At 32.9% G+C, this 22,674-nt stretch overlaps 9 protein-coding genes across 9 annotated transcripts; 5 read left to right on the top strand and 4 right to left on the bottom strand.

Moving 5' to 3' along the window:
* Window positions 1-115: 115 nt before the first annotated feature.
* Window positions 116-1,996, bottom strand: cand_029950 (UDP-sugar pyrophospharylase; the record flags this gene model as incomplete). Its single annotated transcript, XM_067213222.1, has 1 exon — window positions 116-1,996. The coding sequence occupies one exon, from the start codon at window positions 1,994-1,996 to the stop codon at window positions 116-118; it is 1,881 nt and encodes a 626-aa protein (XP_067067596.1).
* A 510-nt stretch (window positions 1,997-2,506) lies between these two features.
* On the top strand, window positions 2,507-3,106 carry cand_029940 (transport protein particle component BET3; the record flags this gene model as incomplete). Its single annotated transcript, XM_067213221.1, has 1 exon — window positions 2,507-3,106. One exon carries the CDS (start codon window positions 2,507-2,509, stop codon window positions 3,104-3,106), a length of 600 nt encoding a protein of 199 aa, XP_067067595.1.
* Window positions 3,107-3,170: 64 nt separating this feature from the next.
* cand_029930 (glycosyl transferase) lies at window positions 3,171-5,051 on the bottom strand (the record flags this gene model as incomplete). The annotated part of the gene is made up of 1 exon (XM_067213220.1): window positions 3,171-5,051. The coding sequence occupies one exon, from the start codon at window positions 5,049-5,051 to the stop codon at window positions 3,171-3,173; it is 1,881 nt and encodes a 626-aa protein (XP_067067594.1).
* A 318-nt stretch (window positions 5,052-5,369) lies between these two features.
* cand_029920 (uncharacterized protein) lies at window positions 5,370-9,665 on the top strand (the record flags this gene model as incomplete). Its single annotated transcript, XM_067213219.1, has 2 exons — window positions 5,370-9,464; window positions 9,528-9,665. 2 exons carry the CDS (start codon window positions 5,370-5,372, stop codon window positions 9,663-9,665), a joined length of 4,233 nt encoding a protein of 1,410 aa, XP_067067593.1.
* A 136-nt stretch (window positions 9,666-9,801) lies between these two features.
* Window positions 9,802-10,594, top strand: cand_029910 (uncharacterized protein; the record flags this gene model as incomplete). The annotated part of the gene is made up of 5 exons (XM_067213218.1): window positions 9,802-9,864; window positions 9,926-10,031; window positions 10,083-10,186; window positions 10,240-10,437; window positions 10,496-10,594. The coding sequence occupies 5 exons, from the start codon at window positions 9,802-9,804 to the stop codon at window positions 10,592-10,594; spliced, it is 570 nt and encodes a 189-aa protein (XP_067067592.1).
* A 45-nt stretch (window positions 10,595-10,639) lies between these two features.
* On the bottom strand, window positions 10,640-13,699 carry cand_029900 (arid bright DNA binding domain-containing protein; the record flags this gene model as incomplete). Its single annotated transcript, XM_067213217.1, has 1 exon — window positions 10,640-13,699. The coding sequence occupies one exon, from the start codon at window positions 13,697-13,699 to the stop codon at window positions 10,640-10,642; it is 3,060 nt and encodes a 1,019-aa protein (XP_067067591.1).
* Window positions 13,700-14,138: 439 nt separating this feature from the next.
* On the top strand, window positions 14,139-18,038 carry cand_029890 (uncharacterized protein; the record flags this gene model as incomplete). Its single annotated transcript, XM_067213216.1, has 1 exon — window positions 14,139-18,038. One exon carries the CDS (start codon window positions 14,139-14,141, stop codon window positions 18,036-18,038), a length of 3,900 nt encoding a protein of 1,299 aa, XP_067067590.1.
* Window positions 18,039-18,122: 84 nt separating this feature from the next.
* cand_029880 (uncharacterized protein) lies at window positions 18,123-18,455 on the bottom strand (the record flags this gene model as incomplete). Its single annotated transcript, XM_067213215.1, has 1 exon — window positions 18,123-18,455. One exon carries the CDS (start codon window positions 18,453-18,455, stop codon window positions 18,123-18,125), a length of 333 nt encoding a protein of 110 aa, XP_067067589.1.
* A 132-nt stretch (window positions 18,456-18,587) lies between these two features.
* cand_029870 (phospholipid-translocating P-type flippase family protein) lies at window positions 18,588-22,514 on the top strand (the record flags this gene model as incomplete). Its single annotated transcript, XM_067213214.1, has 2 exons — window positions 18,588-18,637; window positions 18,704-22,514. 2 exons carry the CDS (start codon window positions 18,588-18,590, stop codon window positions 22,512-22,514), a joined length of 3,861 nt encoding a protein of 1,286 aa, XP_067067588.1.
* Window positions 22,515-22,674: the final 160 nt, after the last annotated feature.

Here is a 22,674-nt window from a genome sequence, read left to right as displayed (position 1 = left end):
TCTAATTTTATTATGTCAAATAACATCCCTTATTTGTAGATCTTAAAAAAATTATTTCCAAAAGTATCAATATCAAAACTAGATACTAGAGTGAATAAATAACAAGTAATAAACACTATACATCATCAACATAGAGAGTACCAGTAGTACATTCAATAGATCTAATCTCATTATGTCGGAAATCATAACCTCTTATTTGTATATCTTGAGAAGCTAATTTCAACTCTTCTTCAGAGAGAATGTAGCGCTCAGACCCTTTATTATTAACAATTAAATTTTTAATAATGATTTTGCAACCAGGCGCTGCTTTGATAGTCACAGACCCCAATATAAATACTTTGCCTTTAATAGTTACATCTCCCTCAACAGATACAAAAGACTTAGCAGAAATAAAAATTGGACCACTCTCAATCCTTTCAGCTAATTCATAGTATGATATTGCAAATGATGGATGGAATATTATATTTGCACCATTTCTAACAGGTAGACCTACAATTATGTCATCTTTTAAATAGCTTCTATTATCCAGTTCACCTGTTACAGGATCTTTACCACTTTCCTCAATACGGCATGTTATCCCCTTGTCCTTAGCTACCAAGCGTAATAGCTGAGCATTAGCTGCATAGTAATCACCTTCACAGCTAGATGCAGTATCAAGTCCCAAGCCTGCTTTATGTTTGTTTGTGGCCTCTGCAAGACTATTTTTACATGCAGAAAATGTTAACCAACGTTCTAATTGAATGCACCCTACCTTCTCCTCCTCAAATAGTAATGGTAAATCTTGCATCATACACTCCAAACGAGTTGGAGATTTGAATGTGGTTTTTGTTGAATCCGTGTACTTTGGATTAACAAATTCAGGGACAATACCTCCAGTTCGTTTTAATGTACTTAAGTAAGGTTTCAAGCGGATAAAAAGTACATTTGTATTTCCTGGAAAGGGAGAATACCCAGTATTTTGATCAGCTCTATCAGAACCAATATTACAATTTTTTAATAAAGCTCCTAGCACATTATATTCAGTATTAATTGTCAAGTGCTTGCCGTTTGAGTATCTAAGACGACAAATGGCACCAACTGGTTCACATGGAACACGTGGAACTGTCAAACTTATCATATCAAATGATTCTTTTTCAGTAACTCCCAAAGAGGCCAGGACACTATGAAATACAAGACTATTCGTGTCCTGAAAAAATACCAAGTATTCTTTCCCATCACTAGAGAGCTTTTCAAGTATCTGTGAATTTAATAGGAGAGTATGAATATCTCCGTGACCATGAGGTTTTGTAAGTACCTTAAAAGGATCGTTAGGGTCTAAGGCAATTTCAGCATCACTGTTACTCAATGCAGGTACCTTTAACTGTTTAACAATAAATATCTGGTCACTGCTAAGACCAAAGTTATCATTTTCATCTAAAAACTGTCTTGTCAAAGAATCAGTGTCATCAGACGTCATAATTATAAGTGGAATAGCAACCCTCCCACCTGTTGCCTTTAAAATCCTATCTTCATACGCCAAAATATAATTCACATACTCTTCAAAAAATGTTACTCCAGATATAAGACTAAGTTTAATTCCAATCTTAATACCTTTGTATGACAATCTTTCACCAAGTCCCCCGGCAACCAGCACAAATGCTGTTTTGGATAAGAGAGTAGCTCCTATCTTCTCATACTCAACAAACTCCTCTGAACCAGTTTTTAAGTTAATCACATCGGGTACCTCAGGATAACAACCTTGCTTGGAATCTTCTCCATTTTTGGAAGCTAGTAACAAAATCCTTGCACGATCAATATAGCCAGTTAAGCCACCTGGAGTTGTCTTATCCAGCATTACAAGTTGCTGACTCAGTTTTGCAACTCCCTCAGAATTATTAGAGCAGAGTTGGGATGTGATGTGGAACTGTTCAATAGAGTTCAGTAAATTCTTTATATATTCTAAGCTCGTGGAGGTTTCGAGCTTACTTTGTATATTCAAAGAAATAGCAGTAGCCATTTTAAATTCCACGAAAATAAATATGAATAAAATTGTACTAATAAACACTCTAAGTAATTTATGTAATTGGGACATAGCGCAAACAAAAATAAAATAAATCGTGACCCACACCTTGTAAAGAGTTAAACTAAAGAACCTTATGGATAGCGGGAACTGAGCCTTCTGTACATAATATGTTTATTTGGAAGTTGGTTTCGTCGCGCTATCTTTTGGAAAATATTACGGAGTACTGGGCTTCACTGCAAGGTAGGAGAAGTACTAAAGTGATTTTTATAGAGCACTCTAGTCAAGTATATACTTAGTTCTAATTTCCCTTTTTTTTACTTCTAGTAATTTTTAGGTGTATATACTACTTTTCGCATGTTAGAAATCCAATTCTGGGTAGTTTGATTTACTTTAAAATCCCTCTATTGTTTCTTATAGTAATAGAGTCTTTGGAGCTACTTAATGGCGGAAGTTTGAACCAATTGCGGTACCTAAATGTCACTTTCTTTTCACAAGTCTGAGAAAATGAGTAATCAGCAACAAGCTGATAAGAAACGTAGTGAATATCTTAGACTAGGAGATCTTGCATTTCAAAAAGCTGAAAAAATTAACAGTGAGGTTTTCTCCTTGTTATATGGTAGCTTAGTTGCACAACTTGTAAAGGATCTTGAGCATGCTGACATAATTAATGAGAGACTAGAAAAAATTGGATACAATATTGGAATACGTCTAGTTGATGAATTTTTGGCAAAATCTGGAATATCAAACTGTGAAACATTTAGAGATACTGCAGAAGTAGTGGCCTGTGTTGGGTTAAAAATGTTCCTGGGGATTACAGCTGAGACAAAAGAATGGAACAATCAGGAAACTTCATGTATACTCTCTTTAAGTGAAAACCCATTAATTGACTTTGTTGAGCTACCACCTTGCTACAATTCATGCCTATATTATAGCAATATAATTTGTGGTGTTATTAGAGGGGCCCTAGAACAGCTACAAATGCAAGTTACGTGCTACTTTAAAAAAGATGTTCTTAGAGGAGATAATAACACAGAGATATTTCTCGAATTAAAAGAAAGATTACATGAGGAGTTCATTGATGATGAAGCGGAATCCTCCGATTAATTAGATATTAAGTTAAATAGACGTATATTGCAACTATTACTTTACAAATACAAATTAGCTAAAATTAAGTAATACATTTGGTTAGTTTACCCAATACATTCTGAGTCCATTCTATATCAAAATCTTGAGGTCTTCCTTTAATGATACTCATACGCATATCTTCTAGAACTTCAGATGTCTGAGTATCAGTTCTTGTATTACCAAAATTCGACAAAACTGTAGCTAATTTATAACATAACTCATTAGAGCTACTAAAAAATAAGTCAAATTTGTCATCTTGAAGCAATTCTTTCATAACTGGGAAATAGTAAGATAAAATGGGGATCCCTGCCCCGATCATATCCACAACTTTCATTGGTAAATCCAATCCACTTGAAGAATAATGCAAAGATATCCCCAAATCTGCACAGGCAAGTAATTTGGGATAATTATCAGCAGTAGTAAAAATAGTTCTTATTTTTATATGTTTAAAAATAGCCTTTCTAGCTCTTTCAAGCCAAGTTCTCTTGCATGGCCCCTTTCCAGTAATAATGACAAATAAATCGGGTATATTCTGGATATTAGGTAAACTTACAGATTTATTTAATATATTCGTAGTTAATTCATCATATTCAATAAGGGAGTCTAATAATAAATCCAAATCCTCATCTGGAGTCCAACTAGTAGATGTAATTATTACTGCAGGTCTGCTCTTCTTTAGATTCACCTCTAACAAGCACCTTATATAATTCTCTTCCTTTATAAATTTAACTGAAAGATTTGTTATGGGACTACATTCAGTAATTTGTATATTATATTCATCTTTATTCTCAATAATTTGGTTAGTAAATTTCGGTTTGTTATTTAATTTCCAAACCTCAAAATCTGTTAAGGAGTATTTGTAAGAAATTTTTTCATTTATCATTGATTCTAGTTTAATTATATGTTCATCATTGTCGAGAGGCTTTAGATTTGAATCTTTAGAGTATCTACAATCTGTAAAGTAAAGAAAAGACATACAAGGTGATTCCAACACAATATCCAAAACATCTGTAATTTCGTAACTCTCTCCAGAATAAGAAATGAGTTCTGCAAAATATTTAAATAATAGTTCATGTCTCTTTGATACTGAATTTATTGGTTTAAATGAACTATTTGGACGGTCATAAAGAATACTTGCCTTAATTCCTCTCCGTGCCAAATCGTTCTTCATGGCTTTCGTTACACAAAAAGAAAGACTAGCTAATTTACCCAAGCTGAATTCCAGGGATTCGTAAACTATACGCAAGATATATTGATAATAAGTTCTTAAAAAAGAAGTATGCATGTTTGAATTTTGATAAGGTTTTGTTTGTATGAGGGTGTGGCCATAATTATGCCAGTCAATAATAAGTGGAACACCACGTAAAAATGAAACAAACCATAACACTGGAATTGCAGGGATAGATGGTGGAACTTGAAGAATGATACCACTAAGATTTGGAACTTTAAATGCAAGTTTAAGTATACTAGCTGTCTGTTCAATAATTTTCAGAGTAAAAAATGCAAAAAGTGGAATACTATATTTATAGGAATTTATTTTTGAAGGTGGCAACTCAACAATTGATATATTTGGGTCATCTGTCACCAGAGAACTGCATTTGCTTTCTCTATATCCCATAAGATATATGTGGTAATTCTTAAGTTGAAAGTTCTCCTGTATGTAATTCAGCTTCATAGAGATATTCATATCCTCATTTACTTTACTTACTTTCTTACATAAATTTTTGGAGGCACAAATTGCATGGTTCTGCATCCTAGGACTACGTCCAACATCCCCAATAACTACTATAATAATGCTACCTTCTTGTTTGTTACTACTCTTTTTAGTGGAGTTATATTTAATTAAAAGAAATATACTGATAATTGAGATTATTACCAAGAATAAAATTATAATAAATTTTGCAAGGAGATAAATAACCGTCATATATTTGAATGTAAAATAATAGTCAATATATCACAAGTAGGCTTGATAAACTAAGTAGCAGTAAGTCATATATCTTAGCGCTAACAACTGAGAAGTTTTAGGATCTCGAAAAGGGAGTATCACCGCCCATAAACCGCTTACAAAAATGCTGATACATGCGTAACTTTTTCTTTTTTAAGCGAGGGCTGTAGCTCAGAAACATATAGTTTAAAAGACAAATATATCCTAAATATACAATTTGTTTGTATGAAGATTGATTACATACACTTAACTAAGGATATTTGAACTTGTAGGCTATCGGTATATTTTCTTGTTATTATGCACCTAATCAGTTTCCATCAAGCCCAACACAATCAGAGAATCCGTAATATACTTAAGCATAGTACTATACTTATATTTTTAGTAACATATTTATTTAAAAATGAGCATATTTTCGCAGAAGGACAGTATGTGAGGGTCCCCATGGAGTCGTGTCCAAATCACTTTATTCTGGAAAATGGTGTTTGTAGTCACTATATAGAAGCACAGAAAGTACCAAAATGTCCAGTAGGATTTGTATCACAAGAAGATGAATGTTACACAGTTGAGCCTTTAATAAAGGAATGTTCTAGTGGATTTCTAATGCAAGATAAGCAGTGTGTAAAAGAAACAATTGTTGAAAAAAGAATTTCATGCCCAGAACATACATCTTATGATTCCAAAACTCAAAAATGCATTTATAAAGAAGTATTTGAAGCTTCATGTCCTCAAAGAAGTTTTGAGTTTAAAGGGAAATGTGTAATTTCAAAAGATCCTATAAAAATTTGTCCTGATAACTCAGTCTTTGACATCAAAACCTCAATGTGTCTAACAAGGATTACCACTCCACCATTATATAACTGTCCTAATTCATATATTTATAACTCAGAAACTCATGAATGTATTAGACAAGTTGAAACACAAAAGGTTTGTCCTGATAAATATCAAGAAATAGATAATTTGTACTGTGGTATCTGGTTAAAACCCAAGTATACTTGTCCTATTAATGAAGATTATGAATTCCATGAAGAAGAAATGCATTGTAAAATTATAAAGTATCAAAATTCAACTCTCATTTGCCCTATTGGAACTTATTTCGATGGCTATAACTGTATCTCTGAAAAACAAGTACATGAGAGAGTCTGTCCTTCAGGCTATACTGAAGGAGATAATTACTGCATTTCTAGCTCAGATGCAATTCTAAATTGCCCTGAAGGATTTAACATATCGATACATAATGGTGTAAAAGTATGTTCTCAAATATTTACAGTTGATCCTGATTACTTTTGTCCAGTAGTAGATAGTATATTTGATTATCCCTCTGGTATGTGTAAAAAAGAAACAATACTACCAAAAATATGTCCTGGAGATTCGCAACTTACCAGTAATATGACTTGTACTAGAAAAATTAAGCAATTATGGAACTGTCCACCAGGAACAGAATATGACTCTTATTCACATATGTGCATTGAAAATATACACTCTGATCCGATATTTATTTGTCCAAAAGGAACAATTTTGGATGAATCTGAATCTTTGTGTATTGGATATAGTCAGAATATCCTTGTATGCCCACCAGGATATGATGAATTAGAGGGAAATATATGTGCCCACTTAGTAGCAGCACAGCGTTCATGTCCAGAAGGTTTAAATTTTACAAATAATTATTGTGAAGAGACAATTATTAATAAAGCTGATCTTATTTGCCCTGATGGAGGAAAATTAAAAGACTCAGTCTGTATTTATTCTAATATTCAGGAACCTGAAAAGTGTCCACCAGGCTCATTTGATTCCGGAAACAATTGCTTAATATCTGAACCTCCAATAAGATATTGTATAGAAGGATATGAAGTGGACCCAAGAACAGAGAAGTGCAAAATTTCTAGCAAAAGACCAGCAGATACATTTTGTGAGCAACCAGCATTTATGAATATGAACGGTAATTGTGTTTGGACAGAAATCTCACCTAGAGTGTGTCCTCCTGAGTATGTAGAGGATCATAAAAATCCTCACTTTTGCAAAAAAGAAATAAGTGCAACTTTAGAATGTCCAGAAGGATATCAACTTATTAGCAAAAAGTGTATCCGTGAAATTTTGTCTGATAAAGTACTTGCCTGTCCCGATGGTTATCAAATTAGTGAGGCGGATGAACAGTGCCACAAAATTGGTAAAAATGATCCAATATGTCCTACAGGCTTTCTGGATGGTGGAGATGAGTGCTTTCGTACTCTGAAACCTAAGTCTCAGTGTAAAAATAGTTTAGCAAGAGAACAAAAAAGTGGAGATTGCATCAAAATAGATGTGTCAGAACCATCCTTAAAGTGTCCAGTTGGAACAACTATCAGAAATTCCGAATGTATACTTATGAAACAACTTCCTTTGCAGTACACTTGTCCTATTGGTAAGAGAGTAGGGGATTCTTGTTTTGAAGAAGTTATTCTTGATGCACAGTACAGCTGTCCAAATGGATCAGAGTTAAATGCTGCTAAGCGCTGCCAGAAACTAGTGGAATATGACTGTTCTGAGGTCAGTGTAGTAAATGGTTTATGTCATGGAAATCTTAATCTTCAGCATGGAATACTTTCATATGATAAAGTACCTACAAGTTCAACGTGTTCGCAAGTTGTCCGCACTCCGAAAACTTGTATTAGAACAGAGGCATTTCAACCACAAATATCATGTCCAGAGGGAAGTATTACAATGGGTAAACATTGTATCAAGAAAAAATACTATCCAATGCAGAAAGAGTGCTCAGATCCATCAAGAAAAATTGATGAATGTTACTCTGAGGAGATTTTGCAGAAAATACCAACATGTCCAGATGGGTCGAGCACCACTAGTGATGGGAAGTGTGCCCTTGTACATAGAGAACCACCATCATTAGCATGTCTGGAAGAGTACCAAATGGATGGAGGAATTTGTATCCAAAAAGTACCGAAACTATGTCCAGAAAATGGATGTTACGTACATGATACTATCCAGCCTATACAGGAATGTCCAATAGGCTATGAAGATATTGATGGGTCTTGTATATTTAGAAGTAGTATCGAACCTATTTTCCATTGCAAAGTTGGTGTATTAACTAATCCTACTAGGGGGATATGTCATGACAAAATCGCCAAGGGATGTATTGGTAATTGTGAGGTAGTTCATCATGATTTTCCAAAATTCAAATGTAATAAAGATGAAATATTAGATTCAAATACAAAGGAATGCATCCTTAATCAGTATGGACCTCATAAGTTGAAATGTAACGGACCATTTAAACTAGTTGGTGATCAGTGTATCCACTACACTTCAAAAGTGTGTTCATCAGAAAATTGTTCAGTCTCAACAGTAATTCCAGCTAGATATAGATGTACTAATGGAAATCTTCTTCCTAATGGGATATGTGAAACATATAAAGTAACACCACATCAATTAACTTGTCCAGAAAATTATGATCTTCATGGGGATAATTGCATGCAATTAACAAAGAAAATTTGTTTAAACAATAAGTGCGAAAAAAAGATTGTTTATTCTCCAAAAGTTGAATGTCCACCTTATTATGAGCTAAAATCTGGGAAGTGCATAAGAAAAGTATCTCACTTACCTCAAACTACCTGTCCTGAAGGAAGTACTGCTTATAAGTCACACTGTATTATAAATGTAGAGGCAGAGTGTCCCACAAAAGGATGCATTTTAGTTGATCTCTTTGAGCCGGAGTCGAAGTGTCCAAATGGATTTTTGAAAAAAACTGAATCTCTAAATGTAACTTGTTACAAAAATCTTTATAATTTAGGATTTCTCTCTTGCTCAAAAGGCTCAACTTTATCTGGGAATCAATGTACCATATATAAAGAAAAAGCTTGTCCAGAAGATAATTGCTCTAGAATTTCCCAGTATCCTCCTGAATATGTTTGTCCACCAGGTAGTGAACTAGTTAATACTTTTTGCAAGAGTAGTCATATAGTTCTACCAGAGTTGCACTGTCCAAATGAATATATACTAGTCGGTGATCAATGTATGAAAAAAGTGGAAAAGATCTGCCCACCAAGTGGCTGTTATCATCAAACAGTCATTGATGCTGAAATTACATGTCCATCAGGATATAATTTCTTAGATAATACGTGTGTTCGTAATAAATTTACAACTCCCACGAATAAGTGCTCAGAAGGAACAAATTACATCGATGGAAAATGTCTTGTGTTTTATCCAAAGGAGTGTCCTGAAGGTTACTGTGAAAAAGTTATTGAAATAGATCCAAGTAAAAGCTGCCCAACAGGATTCGTTGACTTAGGGAATACCTGCCAAAAAATAGACTATGCTGCTCACAAACACTTATGTCCTAAAGGTACACAACATCGAAAGAACCATTGCTTAAGATATATAAAGCCTGAATACACCTGCCCAAATGTAAGTTTCTTAAAATTTACTATCATCTAAAAATTTTCTAATTGTTCACATCATTTATATTAGGGATTTGTTGAAGAAAACGAAAAATGTTTGAAGGTCGTAAAAACTGATGTTATGGTCTCTTTTGAGACTCATTGCGTTGGTTACAACTGTAGTAGCTATAATAATAATCGTACTAAGGTTCACAAAAAAAATCACTAATTCTCTGGAAAATCTACCAGGAAGACGCTGCAAGACTTTTCACCAATATAAATTGCATGCACATACTTCCGCGGGAACCCTGGCGCAATAGATTAGCTAACAGAAATAGTTTCATCACTAATATTTTTTTTTAATAATGGAAAACAGAATTGAAGTTAGAAAAGCTGCATTAGAAAAGATATCAGAACGCCTGTTACAGGTATGTTCAATTTTATTACCAAATTAAAAGAGATTTTTATGTCCGTTGCAAAAAAAATTAGGAATTTGATGAATCTGAACCTGAAAATATTCCTTATTTCATAGTTGATTTTCTATGTAAAAACTATGGAGATTACCTCTGTGGTTTTGCTAAAATTTGGAATGGAGGTAATTTACTTATTCATATTTTTTTCGGACTAAATATTACCTTTTTTTCAGAATTTGACTTTGAACAAGAAAGACTTGCAGTGATAGATTTCTTCAGATCACAATTAATTAATATGCAGGTTACTGCTGATTTCATTTCTGCTGGATATGATACGGTATGTATTTATTGCTTATTTCCCTAGATTACAGAAAATTATCTTCTTATTAGCTTGAGTCATTATGTACAGTAACCCCGGATGATTTAGCAAACATTGAGAAATTTTCTGAGTCTTCGTGGTTACCTGGTCACAAAATCAGACTTCAACAAATTTTTTCAGATATTGTTTCGAGGGTGCAGCAGTGGCGAGATGAAAGAGAACGTGCACTCCAGAAACCATGTCAGCACCAGTATACAACTCGAATGGTGGTAAGTGAGCTATAATAGTAATAATCACGATTGCATTTATTTAATGGAGTTATCTTAGAACATGTCAGGTACTACACCCAAATTACCTGTGGTAACAGGAAACCCAAGTACACCATATTGTATGAGTTCTCTATCCCAGAGTATACCACGCTATTAAGTGTTCTCACTTGAAAATCTATCTAAATAACTCATAATTACATCCCTATATTTGCTGATGAGGGTATTTACTTTGAGCTATATTAACTTTACTTGTACTAAGTGATATATGAAAATTAATTCCACTTGAAATACACAGTTCTTCAATAATTGACCACATTGCATCTTTCATTTTCGATGGTAGCCATGCTATCTCAATAAAAATATCAATGAAAGGAAAAAGAATATCTACAACTAACTCTTTTGAAGTTTTATATCCTATATTTGAGTTCTCACTTTCTTTTTTTGGGGGGATTGATAGAAGAATTGAAGAAATATGAATTAAAAAGTGACAAGCCATGAGACATTCCAGTGGAAGTTCACAGCTGATCAAGTTTGATTCATTCACTCTTTCAGGTGAGTGAGATACATCAAAACAACTTCTAAATGTAAAGTTTGATGCCGTATTTGAGTATAATTTCGACTCTTTTGCCAACTCTACCCTATTTTTTGAAATATTACTGTTAATGTCATCTTGTTCAAAGATATTTTCTAGAGAGTTTGTTATTAAACTATTAGATGAATTAGATAAAGTTGTTTTTCCATATAGGGAAAACATTTTATTTTTTAGTAAGTAAATGATTGGTCCAACTACTTGTCTACCCCATAAAACCACAATTTTATTGTGTATAAAGTTATCCACATTGTCAGATAGTGATGCTAGATCTTCTTTATTTTGTTTTACATCTACCTCTGATACCAAGAGAGATTCTGTAAATTTGGTATGATGTCTTAAGTGATGATGTTGCAAAGTACCTGCTGGGGCAAATATTTTATCAAACGACAAATTTTCAGCAAGTATTGTCACCAAAGCAAGTGCATTTTGGAATACCTCAGTTACAAAAATGAAATCAGATGAACTTAAATGTTCTTTATTTTGTAATTCTGGCTCATCATTATAATTCGAAATGCAAATCGAAGCAAGTCTTAAAAGTGTCTGATAAAAAATTCTTAAAGTTTGAGGTTTTATTTGTGAAATATGGATTGAGTAGTCTGAAGATATGAATAAAACAAATGTACAACCAAATTCCATGATTTTCGCTAAATATCTATATCCAGAATCGCAACATATAAGGCATGGTAAAATATATTTTCCATTATATAGTTTGTCAAGCTTTCTGTTAGGAATAAAGAAGTATTCGCTTTTACAGCACTGATCAAACAAAGCATGAATACACGAGTTACTTAATGCTAAAAATTCATCAAGAATAATCTCTCCTACTAGGTAGGGAATACATCTTTTAAAAGTTTCAGTTATTGAATACAATGTTATCCAAATAGGTTTTAATTCTTGTTTTAATGACTCAATATAAGCATATTGAATTGGAAATGTGGGAGATTTATAACTGGGTAATCTAGTTTGATCCTTTGCAAAACCCTGTGTCTTCTCTATTTTTTTTTCTCTCACAGTTTTCATACTTGCAAAATTTAATACATCGAAGTTATCAGTACTTCCAAAAGTATCTTGACTCTTATTCTCATCATTCAATATTGCCAAATTATCTTCAGATACAAGAAAGTCGCTTGATCCGGGTTTAACCTCTAAAAAAATCTTTTTATATCTATCTTCAGGTATTTCCGGAGCTATTCTACAACGAACACAATCAGAGGTGCTCTCTTCATGGTAATATTTTTCATAAGCAATAACTATAGATGAACAAGTACGGAATGCTGTAATAAGTGAAACTGTGAGAGACTTCAAAGTCCTTGTACTCAATAAATTCTCAGATACTAATTTTTGGTCGTGGTTGTTATGGACATCTCCATTTTTATTTCCAAGAGATGCATAAAAATCCTTAGATATGCAGAATCCATTTTTTAGATATGATTTCTTATATATATATAATGAACCTACACTTTCATAAAAAGTATTTGTTTTACCTATTGACAAGTAGTCTAGATCATCAATAATCTTTTCATCTCCTACATTTATATCCTCATCTCCATCATCATTTTCATCATAACACCCATCTCTTGTTATTAACTTCAAAAGGTTATTACTAACATGCTTTCTACCAGTTATCAGCTCCAGATTTTCTACATTACTAAGTGATTCATTAACTATATTTGTCAAAGCTGCTAGTACATGTTTATGAAAGGCTGGAATGAATAACAGGCATACCCTATTCTCCATTCTTTCTTTTCTCTCCATCTTCTTCCATGCATGACTATATCTCATCTTTAAGTCTCGCTTGCGTTTTTTCGTATATTTATCAAATTTATACATTACTGAGTCTAAAGAAAAAGTGCAATTTGTAATCATCTCTGCAAGTTCTAAAGGAAGAGATGGAAAACTTCTAAAACTCAAATAATTGCAACTAGCTAGTAATTGGAGACTATTCAAGCTATATAACACATTCTTTATTTTGAAATTAGGATTTTTGAGTTCTAAAATTAACTTCCATGGATCAGTTTCTATTGGTAAGTAGTTTGAGCGCATATTCAATATTCTGCACTCTGCTTCAACTTCGGATCTGGTATCCAAGTAGTTTTTGTGTTGTTCAGAGTTATTTCCAATATAATATACAACATTAGGTTGTATAACTTTCATATCTATTAAATTATCTTCATTAGTAATTGCATAATTCTGGGGAGTTGGATAACTCATCTTTGTACTTTGTTTATCATTCAATGCTGAAGCAGCAGCAGATCTAGTTAGAGGTATATTATTAGATAAAGAATAGGAAGCATTCAATCCCAAGTTAGTAGTAATATATGATTGGTTAGGTACCAATGAGGGATTTGTTGAGGCAAAATCCACAGCCATTGCTACCTTAATACTCTCATCAAGGACCTTTTCATATTCACGTAACCAGTTAATATAAAATGATTTTATGCCTAAACCTATTTTGTGATGTTCACCATCAGGAATAGGTATACCCATAGGCTTAGCAAAAACAAACCATCTTGAATTTTTGTTCACACGGGAGAAGCCACCACGCGAAATAATAAGAAGAAACATCTTGTATATATCCAAGGTTATACCAGCTACTTTTGGTGGCCTAAAAGCACGTCCCTGACTTTCATGAAATGCACGGAGGCCTTCAATAAAGGTTATTCTATCCATCTTTTCAAAAGCATTAAAAATATGGTCAGTTCTTTATTAGCAGAAATGAAGTACAGAAAGCCAAATTAGCGCCATACATCTTTTAAGAGAGTTTTTTTCTGTAATTCATCTTAAAAATATCAGATATCTTTATGGATATAATGAAGGTATCTGTTCTTTTATAAATTAGAAAAGGTTCTGTAGTAGCTACTTCAATTTTAGTCCAAAATTTTCCACTTACTAGCCACTACTCAGTTAGCTAGTAAGTTGTAGACTTTCTAAGCTATTGATAGTTGATCTAGGCTTTTGGTGCATTTTATAATGGAGATTACTTAGTACATATTAAAACATTAGCAGAACTATAATAAAGTTGAATTTAAATTGCAACATTGTTAGTAATGTGAGCGCCACTTCTTAGTTCTGCATCATATTTGATTGACTAAATAGATATTTTCAAATAATGGATGACCTAGAGAAAGCGATTTTAGCCATTAGTTCTCCATCAACTTCGTCTTCTGATAAGCTGAAAGCGTTAGAGATATGTAATTCCGCTATTTTTTCCAATAATGGCTGGCAGATTTGCCTTCAGTATTTCATTTTGAAAGAACAGGTAGATGTAAGATTTTGGTGTCTTGGAAGTCTTGTAAAAATAGTGGAAGCAAATAAAACAAATACCTCTCTAGAAAAAAGTTTTAATATTGGTGAAGAAGAGCGCACTTCCCTACGTGACTCCATTATTCAATATCTTAAGGAAGGGATGAGTAAAAGAGATGAACCAAAATACATTCGTACAAGATTAGCTGAGCTATATGTTAACCTCATGTATATTGACTACCCAGAGAAATGGCCGTCGGCAGTGTATGATTTTGCTTCACTAGTTACTTTAAGGGAATGGATGCCTGACATGTTTATTCGAATTCTTAATGCTTTCGATAAAATCATTGTCAATGGCGATAATATACAGAACTCTTCAGATTTAAATATAAGAAGAAATATTAAAGATAAAATGCGTGAGAATGGTGATATAACTTTGATATTTAATACATGGGGTTTAGTTGTAACAAAGTTTGATAGTTTGACTACATCCTATATTGGCGTAGATATACTATCACGATCTCTAACTGTAATGCAGTCATTTATTAATTGGATTGACATTTCTTATGCAATTAATAAAGATGTGTTAAATATAATATTTCACCTGTTAGACCCTGAGAAATCTCCGGTAGTTGCTGAAGCACTGGATTTTATTGCTTCGATTTTTATGAAAGGTATGATGCCTAACATAAAGATTAAGCTATTCTTAGATATGCATATTGTAGAGCTGATTCAGAGTCATATGTCTCTTGATATATCAAATATCACAACCCAAAGGTTCTCTTCCAGTGTAGCACCAAAGTGGGATCTAATTCAGAACTGTGATGTAATTACTGCAATTGAAAGGGACCCTTGCAAGAATTCTTATAAAAGTTTTTGCTCATTCCTACTTAGCCTACGGGCCCGCTGCATTTTGAGACTGTTAAATGAACTATTTCAATCAACCAAAGCTTTGGCAAAAGAGTTGAAAACAAATAATTTACCAAATCGTACAGGTTACTTGGAAACTTTTTCTCAAGCTCTAAGCCTTTTTGAGTTACTGATACCGATTTTAAGTGAAATTTTGGTTATTAATGATCTTAACTTTTTTGATGTTAAATCTGATGCATGCCGCCTTCTTAATTCATTTTTTTCAAGCCTAAAATCAGATATACATATTAATGGACTTTCAGTAAAATGGTATAGTCAAGTGTTTCTTCGTCCTTTTTTATACAAATTGTTATTTAATGTGTTAAAGGTATCTGAGAGATCTGAAAAGTTCTATTATTACAGAAATGACAGTTCTGAGATATCACCCGAATTGGAAGAAGATATTTCTAGCAATATTTTGAATACCCCAAAACTTTCCGATGTAGGAATGCTTTTTTTGTCTATTCTTGAACTAGACTCAGGATTGGTCTCCAATTTTATGGAAATGATCATTGAACAAATTTTGAGTGGAATACAATCACTTAGTTTTTCTCAAGTTGATTCTGTCCTATTTTTACTATCAAAATTTGGGTTTGCAATATTAACTGAGAGGAAACGCCATTCAAGGGTTCGTAATGTTCTGAACAGTCAAAAATATACTGAATTAAATACAACTTTAGCTGACCGTTACACAAAGTTTGTAAGTGAGATTCTGAATTACCCTCCTATAATTGGCTTTTCCTGCAACTGCAAAGATCCTGGTCAGAATGGTCTACATCCTGAAATATTTTTTCGTCGTTCTTTATCTAGTATATTTCGGTACTTTTATGAAATATTAGATCTACCTATCAACACTTTTTCTTTAACAAACCACCAAATTAATCGAGATATTGGGAGAATAATAGACATTTTTCTTAGTGAATATGGATTTCTGAATCATCATCCTACTATTTCACTTGATGCATCGAAAGATATACTGCAGATTACTCGCTTGTATAGTGGTTTACCAACTGAACTTTATACTAAATATATTGATGCACTACAGTCGCATAAAGTTTTAAGAGGAATTTTTTCTTTCGTAGATAATCTATATAAGTCTAACCTTCAAGTTCAAACAGCTGAGGGTCATCTTCATTCAAAATCTTTAACAATATTATGCGAAGCATTAGGACATTTATTATATAATAGCTTTAAAGTCCAAAATTCCAATGTAGATAAACAGCACATTACTGAGAAATATGAAGATATGATCAAGTCTTTATTAGCATGTGCTATGAGATTGCTAGAATATACTCCATCTACAGGACCACTTATTAAACAGTATTTGATTAACTGGCAATATTCAATGGAGATAATCTATATGATAGTGTGTATAGCTGATGGAATGGCTGAATCTACTCCATATTTAAAACATATGTGGGATGCTACTTTAAATATCATAATACTACTATTGAGTAAACCTCATATTGGATTCATAAATAACAGGTGGCAGTTACCAGTTTTAGCACCAGTTCATCGTCTTGCTCGTAGTATTAGTACTGAAATATTCAAGCATCTTGGCTTACTATGTGAAGCATATTTAAAACCTTTCTTAGACTTAAAAATTCACCCAAAAGAGTTAGAAAACGGTGACAATTTTGGTTCTCAGTTATTAAATGCATGTGAAGAAATTTCACAACTATTGTGTCATATAATTTTAATGTATAACGGCTGTGAAAAACTATCAGATTTCCTTTCTAGTTGTTTTCCAATGATATTTTCATCAATGTTGCAACTTTGGTATAAATGTTGGCCAATAGAACTTAAAAATTCAAGTCTTTTGTTCCCAATATCTTTGTATCAAGAGCTGATTTTCTCGGAGAATTATCACCACTATCGTTATGGGATTCAAATGGCAATTTTAAAAATAATCTGTGCTATATCAAGGAATAATTCTAGTATTAAGGTACTATTTTTTCTTCTATTAGATACTTCATCATTCAAAAGTGCAAGAAATATACTTGAAAATATTATTTTAGATCCAATAAATGTAACATTTCCACAAAGTATGAGAACTTATTCGAATATTCCACAAGAAATCTTTGCATATAGAAGATTATTGTTTGAAATTGAGAGTCCATTGCTTATTTTTATTGTGATATCGCTATTATCGACACTTGGAACGCCTGCTCAGTGGGTTATTCCGATATATACTGATTCGCAGAGTAAAGAATACACGCTGACAGCTTATTTGAATGACTGTCAAAGGACTGCTTTTGAAATATTGATTCGTATATATACTGTTTTCTTAGAAAAATATAATTCGCTAAATTTGAAGGTAGAATTAAGAAATATTTTAACTAAAAAACTGGAAATATTGATGATATTTATTTGGTTCTCAATATTAGATACTGATATAGATGACATAAACATACTGGAATCACAATTAAAATTACTAAGTCTTTTAGTACGAGGCTTAGATACACAGTACATACTAAACAGGGAATCTATAAGAAACAATTTAAACAATATTAGAACTGAAGATATAAATGAGGTAACAGAATTTATTTCTTCTGAGGCTATCTCTGAAATAAGAAGATTGGTTATTTTAGGTACAAATATTGCTCTGTCACCTACTGGCAGATCGAACTTAAATGATTTACCTTCCGAAGTGGCCTCATTCATAAAGCGATGTGTGACTATATTTCGGGGATATCACTATTACACAACAGTAATATCTTCCCCAATATCAGGATTTATTAATGAAGCCTTATTTTTCTTGAGTAATGCAACTAATAAGGATACGGTTTCTGTTGAAACTTTGAAGTCCTTTGTTGAAAGATTTCAATGTTATGTCAAACAGGTGTTATCTATCTAGTTCTTTTTTTATCTCTAACCCCTTGAATATACACATTGATAAATATAGATTAGAATAACTTAAATAAATAAGATATAATGAGACTTAAACATCTATTGTATGCTCTAAATTAATGTAAACATCTACATCAATTGAAGGAGGAGATACTCCAGGGTGATCACATAATGACATTGGATCTATCATTTGTGTGCCATTGTAAAGAATCCTAATATTTTTAGCAGTTATACCTTTTCTTTGACCTATTAGTAGCTTGACATATCCAACTTCAGTTGAAGATTTAACAGACAACTCCTCAACTTCACTTTGATACTGAGGGAAGTTTAACTTGAGTGTAAGATTGGTACCATGCATTACCTCTTCTTCCTCTCTCTGTAACTTTTCATTGTTAGGTGGCAGCTTCAATCCTGCATCACACATCTTTTGCACTCGTTTATTTAAAAAAAAAAACGCTAATTTGGTACTAGCGCTTTAAATATTGAATGTCTTTATTATTGATACTTTTGTTTCGTGGTAAAAAGTTGGATTGATACTACTAGGAAATACTGTACTATGAATATTTTCAATCAAGTATCTGCTAGATTCTCTGTTTCAAAGGCTAAGTGAGTTTTATTATTATTACTTTCTTATTTTTAACTAGTATTTAATATACATTATGCATGTCTCAGAAATATTGAAAGACCACGGCTTGTTATCATCAACAATAGACAAGTACATAGCTTTTCAGGGAATTTCATTAAAACATCAAGATATACTATCATCAATTTCGTACCAAAGTACCTATTTGAACAGTTCTGTCGACCTGTAAATTTCTATTTTCTAATCATTGCTATATTGCAAATATTTCCATCAATTACTACTACTAATAGTGTTCCTACTCTAGCATTTCCCCTAGCATTTGTATTAATTATTGGGGCAATTAAAGATGGTTGGGAGGACGTGAACAGACATAATAGTGATCTTCTTGAGAACGAAAGAAATGTCATTCGTATACGACGATTAGGATCACCAAATTTTTTCCAGCATAGGGTAATTGTCCATACTGGCTTAACTGGTAATTCTATAGGAACTCCAGACTACTCTCCGTCTATTTACCAACCGGATATAAGCGTACACCAAAAGATGGAATCAATTTTAGATCATCGTATGTCTTGGAAGCTGGCTGATTTTGGATATATTGAGGGAATAGAAGACTCTGTCTCTCGAGACTTGAAGGTTGGTGATATCGTCTTTATAAGAAATCATGAAATAGTTCCAGCGGATGTTGTCTTGTTGACTAGTTCTTCTGATTCAGGTGAAGTCTTTCTGGACACATCATCTTTAGATGGAGAATCTAACCTGAAAAGACGCTTTTCACACAAGAGTTCATCGACAATTTTAGGATTTAATATTGAGACTGCAGTTAAACGTGCATGCATGCTTGAAGGTTTGATTGAGTGCTCACAACCTGGTAAGGATTTGCATATTTTTGATGGCACTGCTATCATCCGTTTACCTCCATCTGCTATTGAATCTATCAGCTATAGTCATAAAACTGTCCAATTTCCAATAAACTTGGATAATTTAATTTTACGTGGCTGTATTTTACGTTCAACAGAATGGGCATTAGGATGTATAGTATATGCTGGGCATGAATCAAAAATTCAGATGAATTCTTTAAAACCTCGAAAAAAGATGAGCAATGTTGATAAGCTAACAAACAAGATGGTTTTGCTGGTTCTGGTATTTTTATTTACTCTTTGTTTAACTGGTGCTCTTTTAACTCAGCATTATATGAGTATTAATTTCTTTGATAAATATCCTTATCTGGGGTATTCACCTGACAATGAAAGTTCCTTCCGTGCAACTGGTCAAGCTGTAAATCCCACTTTTGTGCCTCTGATTAGGTTTTGTACATGGCTCGTTTTACTAGCAAATATCATTCCAATTGCCCTTATTGTATCTATGAAGATTGTAAAGGCAATTCAAGGTTATTTTATTTCAAAAGATAGAGCAATGTTCAATGCAACAAGAGGAACATATGCAGCCTCTAGGAATTCAGATTTAAATGAGGATCTGGGACAAGTTAAATATCTCTTTTCTGATAAAACTGGTACATTAACGAGGAATATCATGGAGTTCAGAGCTATATCAGTCAATGGAATTAAGTATGGAATGGAACACTTTAGTGAAGATGAAATATTTGAAAGTCCCACTCCTCAAGTTAATTTCTGCGATGACAAAATTTTTGAGCATATATCTAAGAATAAACTTCAGAGAGACAAAATCGGTCAATTTTTGCTAAATATTGCTGTTAATAACTCAATAGTAATAGAAAACCAAACTGAAATATATAAGGAGCTACTTAAGCACAATCTTGTACCCACAACTTTGAATGATAATTTAAATATCCCTATGGTTGAGGATGAGGAAGTACCGGAGAGTAATATAAAAGCAAGAACAATAAAGTCAATACCTTTCTTATTTACAGAAGATGTAGAAGATATTTCCTCAGAGTTTATATCTGAAAAGAATATGCCAGTTATTAATTGCAAACCATTTTACTCAGCTCAATATTCTGATGAAGCAGCACTATGCTACGGTGCTCAGTACTTGGGAGTTTCATTACTATGTATTCATCCATTAACCAAAGATCTTATTGTAAATATATTCGGACATTTGATATATGTTGAAATTCTTGCAATTATACCCTTTACTAGTGAAAGAAGACGGAGCAGCGTTATTGCTCGTATAAAGAGTGAATACCGAGATCCTGATTCTATAGAGGATACAGATCAAGAAGGTTTCTCCTTGTTTCAAGATAGAATTGTAGTATTTTGCAAAGGTGCAGATTCGGCTATTAAGCCTTTATTAAGTTGTCATGATTCTCTGAATTGCAAACTGGATTTTAAAGCTGGTGATGAAATGGCCAGTGTTGCCCTCAGAGTTCTCTGTATAGCTCAAAGAATTATATCAGAAGAAGAATTTGCTGCTTGGTATGAGAAATATTCTGTTGCATTAAACAGTGTAGAATTTAGAGATGAACAGTTGTATAAAGTTACAGAGCTCATTGAACGAGATCTTGAACTACAAGGTGTCACAGGAATTGAAGACAGGCTTCAAGATAATGTTCCCGAAACTATTAATTGCTTAAGGCAAGCAAATATAAGTGTATGGATGCTTACTGGAGATAGAGTTGAAACTGCAAAGGAAATAGCGAATTCTGCAGGTTTAATAACCTCAAATAATATGGTTTTTGAGTTAACACAGAAAACTTGTTATGATGCAAGACAAACAAAAATACTCTTATTTGAAGTAGGGAAATCTCTTGGTATTTTTTTAAATAGAAAAGATTTCTCTTGGAGAAATAATTTATTAAATTGGTTCACTAAAGATCAAAAAGGTGAAATAGAAAAATCACAAGCCTCAATGATAATTGAAGGTACCGTTTTAAATGAAATTTTATCTGGTTCTATTACTAATACAGAAGAATTAGAACGAGATGAAGGTATAGATGAGTATGAGAAGGTTTGTTCATCATTATCATCAGTGGAACAATACCTCATTAAATTATGTTGCTTGTGTCATACTGTAGTTTTCGCTCGTTGTGCACCCTCCCAAAAAGGTCAAATCATCCGATTTGTCAGAAAATATATGAATGGTGTTACTCTTGCAATTGGAGATGGTGCTAATGACTGCAATATGTTGCAAATGGCAAATGTTGGTGTTGGAATTCGTGGTCTTGAGGGAAACCAAGCCTTTTTAGCTTCAGATTATGGAGTTACTATGTTTAAAGATATTCAAACACTTCTTTTTGTTCATGGGAGGCTTGCATACCGCAGAATGTGCAAATTAGCATTATATATGTTTTATAAAAATTTAACAGTTGGTATACCTATCTTTATTTATGGATATTTTAATATGTGGAGTGGAACTCGTTTGTATTATGATTATTGGTATCAAGTCTACAATGTTTTGTTCTCTTCAGTACCTATAATCATAATTGCACTTTTTGATTTCGATGTCACAAAAGAGGAGTCTCTCAGTTCACCTAAAATATACTTATGTGGACCAATGAATGAGCTTTTGAACTTGAGAGTTTGTCTCATTTACCTTCTTACATCAATTTGGCACTCATTCGTAGTTTTCTTTACTCCATATATACTCTTTAGTTTCAATAGTACCAATATGTTTGGATCAACTCAGTCAGTGGTGGGTGCAACTATTTACTGCCTTATCATCATTACTGTTAATATTAAGGCACTATTAATGGCTGATCACATGCACTATTTCTTGGGCTTCGGTATATTTTTTTCATTTCTTAGTTGGATATGTTGCTTATTTGTATGTAGTTCCTCTTCAACTATTGGAAGTGATGTACTTTCACTGTGGATACCCCTTGGTTGTAATGTGTTTCTGTGGATTTCTCTTCTTTCTGGTTTAAGTTTTGCATTGTGGCCTGACTACTTTGTTGGAATTATTTCTAGACGAAATTATTAATATAATAAATAAAATTCACTGTATCAAAGTACAGCACATAATTTACTTTAATGTATATTACAGATTTGTGGTTTGACTTAATTCTTAACTTTGCTGCATGCTACAAATAAAGCGATTTAGCGCCACAAATTTCATACTTCTCTTTATCCTGTTGCCTCCA

The sequence above is a fragment of the Cryptosporidium andersoni genome (genome assembly GCF_001865355.1).
Source record: "Cryptosporidium andersoni isolate 30847 chromosome Unknown contig_22, whole genome shotgun sequence".
Classification (NCBI taxonomy): domain Eukaryota; phylum Apicomplexa; class Conoidasida; order Eucoccidiorida; family Cryptosporidiidae; genus Cryptosporidium; species Cryptosporidium andersoni.
This window is presented reverse-complemented; position numbering and strand designations above follow the sequence as displayed.